The sequence below is a fragment of the Vombatus ursinus genome, unplaced genomic scaffold (assembly GCF_900497805.2).
Source record: "Vombatus ursinus unplaced genomic scaffold, bare-nosed wombat genome assembly UNPS02014791.1, whole genome shotgun sequence".
Classification (NCBI taxonomy): Eukaryota; Metazoa; Chordata; class Mammalia; order Diprotodontia; family Vombatidae; genus Vombatus; species Vombatus ursinus.
The window spans coordinates 35,799,118-35,806,882 of NW_020954569.1; the positions used below are offsets into that span (position 1 = coordinate 35,799,118).

General features: G+C 35.9%; 1 protein-coding gene across 1 annotated transcript in view; it reads right to left on the bottom strand.

Annotated features, from left to right (window-relative positions):
• Positions 1-7,765, bottom strand: part of ADCY2 (adenylate cyclase 2) — a 562,787-nt gene that overhangs the window by 99,717 nt on the left and 455,305 nt on the right. The window contains exon 15 of the mRNA XM_027868958.1: positions 1,836-1,920. Coding sequence (XP_027724759.1) covers positions 1,836-1,920 — 85 coding nt within the window. The remainder of the gene's footprint in view (positions 1-1,835; positions 1,921-7,765) is intronic.

Sequence of the window (7,765 nt, forward strand, 5' to 3'; positions counted from 1 at the left end):
TTCCTTTCCCTTTCCTTTCCTTTCCTTTCCTTTCCTTTCCTTTCCTTTCCTTTCCTTTCCTTTCCTTTCCTTTCCTTTCCTTTTCTTTCTTTTTCTTATTAAGTGGAGTTCTTTAGCATACTAAGTTGTAGTAGGGTTGCTGAAAGGGACAAATATGTAAACTTACTCATTTTCCCTACAACTCTAGGCCATCCTAATAGCTCATTTGGCTTATATCCTAGGTGGTATGATATTTTGAATGAATTAGAAGGCACAGTTCCTTTTCTGGAACAATTTGAAAATGAGGTGGAGTAGTTGAGGTATGCATGCATTCAACAAGAGCCCCAGAATGCTGTAACACTCAATAGCAGGTAGGCCCAGCTCCAAGAGATAAAAGACATTTTTGTGTTTTCATCCCTAGCACCTAGCTAAGGGATTGGCACAGAGTAAGTATTTAATAAGTGCTTATCAAATGCAAATGAATAAAAAAATGTGCCCAGGATACTACAATGCCCATCTTGACATTAATTTAACATTTTTTCTTTGCGAGAATTTTCTAATGCTTTGTTTTGTAACAAAGGTGGACAATTCACAGCCCTCAGGTTATATATCCTGGGAATTACAGAGAGTGACATAGATTTTCAAAGCTGAAAGGGATCATAAAGATCATCTATTCCAATTCTTTTGATTTGCCAACTTTCTTCTGAGACTGACATGTATTCATCAAAGGAAAAATAAAATACTACTGTGAATTATATTGACGGTGTTGGTAAAACTAATGTCTTGTCTTCTGAATGACCTAAAATGATATTACAGCACAGAGACACATGAGGGAGCTCTAACCAACAATCACTAAAGAAAACTGTTTTTAGAGCAATGGCAGTGAAATATATATTGGCATTTGTACAAGCTTACAATGTGATAGAAGAAGTAGGTCATGCAGCAGTCTCAGTAATGAATGGGCCAAACATTTTGCTGTTCAAAAGCAGTTTTGAAGTCAAAGTAAAAAAGAAGCAAGGAACATCATTCACACAAAGCTGATTTCACATGTACATGAATAAGTAGACAATGATGTTAATTTCCTCTTTTATTCAATATAATACATAAATGAGGTAAAAATCTTTATGGATGTTTTCTCTCCAATTAACTTTGCTAGAATCATGAAACAATAGAATTTGACTTGGCCTAAGAACTATAAAGGCATTATACTCATTAATGTGATGGATTAGACCAAAACTTGTAACCTTGGGATTATTCATTTAAGTAAAATGATTACTATTTTAGAATATTTAATATGCAATAATTTTCAATATTACATATTTAGAATTATCAATACAATCTCTTTTATTTAATTTTCCCATTAACTACCTATTAGATCAGTCACAGCTAATTATTAACTATTCTAAACTTCCATAAAATAATTCCTAAGGAAAAAAAAAGACAAATGAATACAAAATGAATACAAAAATAGACATGGTTTTACATTTCCTGGGTTGATTCTTATGTGTTTTTTTAAAAAAATCTTTAGGGACTTATATATTGAATGATATATACTTATTTTCTTTCTTGGCTGTATCTTAGGAGCAGATAATTTGTTCCTGGAAAATGACATTATTTTAAGTGGTTAAAAGAAAGAGCTTGGTCTTCCTTCCTTCTTTCCTTCCTTCCTCTTTCTTCCTTTTTCTTCCTTCCTTCCTTCCTTCCTTCCTTCCTTCCTTCCTTCCTTCCTTCCTTTTTCTTTTTTCTTTCTTTCTTTCATTCTTTCTGTCTTTTTCTTTTTTTGATTATATTGTTTCTTTCTGTCTTTTTTTTTATTATATTGTTTTTCAAATAAGTTAAAACCAAAGAGTACCTACCAGCAGCTGTCCGGCAAAACAGATGAAAAGGATGAAGGAAAGCAAGAGAAATGCAGCTCCAAAGGAAATCCCAAGAACAGATGTTCTAACAACAACAACAACAAAAAGTCAGGTTAATATAGAGATAATATGGTCCCAAGATTTCTTCTAAAACCTATCCCAATCATTTTTTTGAGAGGCTAATCTAAGTGGCCTTTAGGATTGCTTATTAAGTGAATAACCTATCTGCTTTTAGTCACTTCTCTAATCAATTGTGTGTGTGTGTGTGTGTGTGTGTGTGTGTGTGTATGTGTGAAAACAAGTTGAGATCAGACATTTTCAAATCAAGTGACTCTAGGTCATTACAATATAATTAGGTGTGACTGAAAGATTTCCCAGTTCAATTTGATATGACTCAAATATTTTCTTGCAAATGGTAGTACAGTCATGGACATGTGACTTACAGATGATCAATATATAGGACTTACTACTACCTTTTCTCCCTTACACCTCTCCCTTACTCTTTTATGATGGAGCCCTGGCTGTTGTGACCAGGGAAGATGGTGTTGCTACCATTGCTTCTTTAGGAAACCATTGTCATTGAAGACCTTCTTTTATGACCTTTCTACTTCCCTGGAGCCTGTTCATCCTTCTTCCATCAGACACAATGGGAAAGGTCACAGAAGTACTTCCAGCAGCACTCTCCTACTGGAGTACCTTTGATCCTGGAAGCCCCTAAAAGACTGAACTACCTCCACTGGACAGCATAAAAATTTAAATAAAACCAGGTAAACAGAAGCAATTTATAGGGTCCTGGATTTGGACAGTTGGAGATATAGTCTATGACATTGCTGAAGAATAGTCTTAGGCAAAATGATAAAGCATTAGTTTCACTTAAGTTTTTTCCTTCCCACTTCCCTGAAAAAGTACAAATTTTCCAAAAACACTGAGCCAAATGTCCAAATGTCCAAAGAGATTACTATTAAAAGCTATTTTTTTCCTAAACCATGTGGTTACATAAAGTTTGCATTATACTTTCTTAAAATGTTATAGATTATGTTAGAAATGGAGAGCATTATTTTTGGTAAAGTGGTTTGAAAATAGTGTAGTGCAGACTCCAGGGCCACTACCCCAGACTCCTATTGTACTGGTGGTTTGAGGCTAGCTACTCCTATCTCAGGGTTCTAGCGCAACTCTAAGAAGTTGAGGGGGATAGTTCTCTAATACCATGCAGAGGTTCCCTAAGTGGGTGACATCACCCTGTAGGGGGCACTGGAACAATGCAAGGGGGGCAGTAGTAGCCTCTGGTACAACTGGGGGGCATTGAATAAAAATAGGGGGGTGCTGGAAGCATAAGGAAAGAAGAGAAGAAAAATCTGAAAAACTGTTCATACATGTTTAATCTTTTGTGTAACAGAGTTAGAATAGTAGTGATTACATTATTTTCCAAATGAACACACAAAATGCAAGTTATAACATATCAGTTGGGTCAAGTCCACCAACAGGTCTTAACAAGCAAGTGTTGGCAGGTGAGCCTGTCATATGTTGTTGGGAAGTCCAGCATGCATTGGCAGGAATATGTACGTGTAATGACTTGTTTACAATATGATACTATATGGTTACATGATGCAATGTTGCATCATCACAATTTCAATGCAGGAAACCCCCCACAAATTGACAATAAATTATTAAATTTAAGATGCATTGATTTTTAAAAAAAGAATATTAAATATAAAATTATATATTTTGAAATGATGCAAATTTTTTAAAAAACTGCTAAAGGGTTAAAGAAAATAGATTTCCAAGGAGGTGCTGAGTAATTTTTTTTTAAGGTGTGGTAGACCAAATAAGTTTAGGAACTTCTGCCATACAGAACCATGAACCACCACTGGTTTGCTAAGCCCCTTAATCGTCAATTGATATTAATCAGTCACCCAGACCCAATTAGCTTCCAGTTAGGGGAATTCACTAAGATAGTACAGAAAGAAGAACTGGTACAAAATATATTCCTCCAGTCTGGGAGTCATTCTTCCATAAGAAAAGAGTGTAGGGGAAAGTAGGCCCAGGCTTAGAAAGCTCATGTGGCAAAGGGGTGAATTAATGACTCTTGATCATTGGAAATCTTTTTCTCCCTTAGGAGAGTCCTCATGAAATTTCCCTTAGGTTGGTGTAGTTGTTATTTTTGCTGGGCTCCTTGGAGTCCTGAAACTGCCTTTCCTCAGTTATTTAGTTTATTCTCAGCTCCTGATGCAGATACTGACATCAGTCACTGCTGTTTCAGGGATATTGCTAGGATACTGGTGGGATATCCAAATCCTGTGGACCTTTTGAAGTCTGCAATGTCTTACTCTGGTCAAAGGGGAGTGTTGAGGAGACAGAGGCTCTCTCCTCTTCCCCCAAGTGATTCCTTCCCTGGAGCTTGGCTAAAGTTGTATCTACCACTGGGCTAGCCCTAATACTGGAATGCTCAATTCTGAACTGGCTTGCTATTTTACATAAGACAAGCAGGGTATGACTGAGTCTTTTTTAGCCAATCTCACATACTTCCTATATACCATAATTTCACTTAATCCAATGAATTTCATTCCTTCTAAAGCCATTAATAAGTTTTATCATCTCGTTTAAAGTTTGTGATTTAATGATTCAGCAGAGGTGTTCACACCTGATAAACATATCAAGGCCAGAGCATCTTGTTAAGTTAGTTTGACTGGGGCAGGGTGATTGACTGAATTATCCCACCATTCTTATAACAGTGTAGTGCAATTATTACAAATCCCAATTTTAATGAGGTAACCAGGTGGCAAAGTATATAACACTGCGCTTGGAGTTAGGAAGACTTAAGTTTAAATGTGGCCTTAGACACTAGGAGTGGCCTTGGGCAAGTCACAACTTCTGTTTGCCTCAGTTTCCTCAACTGTAAAATGGAGATAATAACAGTACCCACCTTGCAGAGTTGTTGGGAGGGTAAAATGGGATAATATTTGTAAAGTGCTTAGCACAGTGCCTGGCACATAGTAAGCATAATATAAATGTTTATTCCTTCTCATTCCACCTCTGCCAATAGAGATATAGATTAATATTTGGGGCTGGGCTCATCTGGGTTATTGTGTCCTTACATGTAGCTTCTTTCTGTGAAATCTTATTGAAATATGTTTTTATATGGTATAGGCATGGTCCCAGGTTCTCCAAAGCTACACCAGAAGAGTATAAATGCAGGAAGGTTTGGACAAGCTGAAAGGGCTTTGAGTATGGGTGGTGATTTGGCTAAATTCAAAGAGGCTCACAACAAGATGGGGCATCAGATGAATTCTTTCAGCCACAACAACTCCAAAAAAATCAACTACCCTGTACTAAGGAATGGAAGACAATTTGATTTGCATCCATGGAGAGAGTGTTTATATAGATGAAGTTAAGATTTCTCTAAATATTGACATAAATATTAAAGGAAATGTTTTGTTCTTTATGTCCCCATGTCTTACCTCCCCATAGACTCTATTTCTTAACGAAGAAAACAGAAGGATACATTCTTATTGCCTCTAAGATAAGACACAAACTCCTCTTTTTGGCATTTTCAGCCCCTCATCATATGGTTCTAGTCAACCTTTCCAGGTTTTCTTTACAGTATCTCCCAGAACACACTCTACATTCCAGTGAAACTGACTTCTTTACTGTTTCCTATCTACACTATCTATCCTAGTGCCTTTGAAGAAACTCCTATGCCTGAAGTTTAGAATCCTTAGCTTTCTCCAAAGTTCAACTCAAGGGCTACATCCTCCACAAGGTTTTTATTGGGGGGAATCCTACCAGTACTTAATGCCCCTCCCATTACTTCCTACTTATTTTGCAAATATTTAATTATGTGTCTACATGTCCTATTCTTTCCCTTCCTCCCCCAAGAGATTATAGGCATCTGGAGGTCATGAGCTCTTACATCTTTTTTTTTGTATTTATATACCAAGGATTTTCCATAGTGCCCTGTATATTTTAGGCAATATAAACTTATTTGATGAATGATCATTCAAGAATCAAATCAAATACAGACATGTTAACAATTTAAACATATTGTACTCCAACAAATGTTTGAATTCATTCCCAATGTCTTTTTGATAAGAAAGATATAATTAAACAATCTCATAGAGGTTGCTGACAATTCTGCTGGAAAGTTCTAGTGGTTACATTCTCCTCTCCAAAGTTGTTCAGTTCAGTCATGGGGCTGATAAGGAGATCCTCTGTATGTGTCTCACTGAGTAGCAATGGCTAAACAAATTGCCTTATGGAGGCAGCTAGGTGGCATAGCAGAGAGTGTTGGATAGAGTCAAGAAGTTCTGAGTTTGAATCCTGCCTCAGATACTTATTAACTGTGTGACACTGGGAAAATTATTTAACCTCCCTTAGCCCAAGTTTCCTCTTCTGTAAAATGGGCATAATACTATCACTCTCTGGATTATTGTGAAAATAAAATAAGAGATATAAAGTACTTTGCAAACTTCAAAGTGCTATGCTATACACATGCTAGATGACAGTATGCCAGGTGACACTGCTGTTGTTCAGTCTTTCAGATACTCGCTTATCTAGAAAAGAATCTTTTTAGAAGTATTTTATATAGATATTCATATACATTAAGGACATTAAATACAGAAAAAAGGTCCTGCATATGCCAAAATATTCATGAAAACACTTCTAGTGATAGCAAATAATTGAGTAGAGAAAAAAAAAATTAGAAAGAATTGAAGAATTCCCATCAAGTGGGGAAGGATTTTAAAAATATGGCACATGAATGTAATGAAATAGAATAGAATGTAATAGAAAAGAGAAATGATGACTATGAAGAATTTCAGGAAGCATAGCTAAAATCTATATGCACTGATACAGAATGAAGTAGATCCAGGAAAAAAATACAAGTTTAAAAGAATTTGAACACTCTTTAATTAAAATGACCAAGTTTAGTCCAAGAGAAAAGTTGAGAAAATGTGCCTTTATCACAGTGGTAAGGTGACAGTAAGTGTTGGACATTACATATGCTGTCAGACATGGCCAATGCATTGGTTAGTTTCCTTTAAATGCTTCCCCTTTTCTTTTCTTTTAAAATCTTTTTATAAAGGAAAGCTCACTGGGTAGGAAAGCAGGTGCCATATATTAATAAATAAGTGTGATATGAAACAAAAAGCATTAACAAAAAATGAAAAAATATAAAGAGGATATATTACAATACTATGGATATGATACTCAGGCAGGTCAAACACTCACTACCTTTATCAATTGAATTTGTATATTATCAGAGTATTCATGGCATATGGCAGCCTTGTTCAAATAAAAGGAACTGTCATCCTATGTTTAAAAACCCAGAAGCGCTTTTGAGACACAGCAATGGTTGTTCTAAAGCCATTCATTAGAACCATTAATCTTATCTGTTTTAAAGATGACAGCTTGGGGTTCATTAGGCATACCAAGATGTCCATGTAAATTAATCAATTTTGATGACATGCTGGATGACAAGCTGCTTTAAAAAATCATACAAGAGAGATTGATAACATTTACAGAAAAGCAAAGTGATTATTCTATGTCATGCTAGAGGCAAATATACCCTTTCTTTCTTTAGTCATTTTTGATGCTGTTGTTTTAATCAGCTAGATTGGTCCTATGGATGAGTAAGGGCTGTTTAAAGACTAAGACATTCCTTGCCCCCCCCTTGTTTGCTTATTTTCAGTCTGATCATTACTAATGGGTGACCCTGAAAAGGATAAGGTAGACAATTTGCTAACAGGACAAACAGAGAACAAGGTCCATGAACGGGCTAAAAATAGCTATATTAATAAGACACACACTCATTTCTTAGAGGAAAATAATTGGGTGTTTTTTTTTCTCCTCTGGAATCCAATTCATTTGAGAAGCAAGTTCTCCCTCCCTTCCTTCCTTCCTTCCTTCCTTCCTTCCTTCCTTCCTTCCTTCCT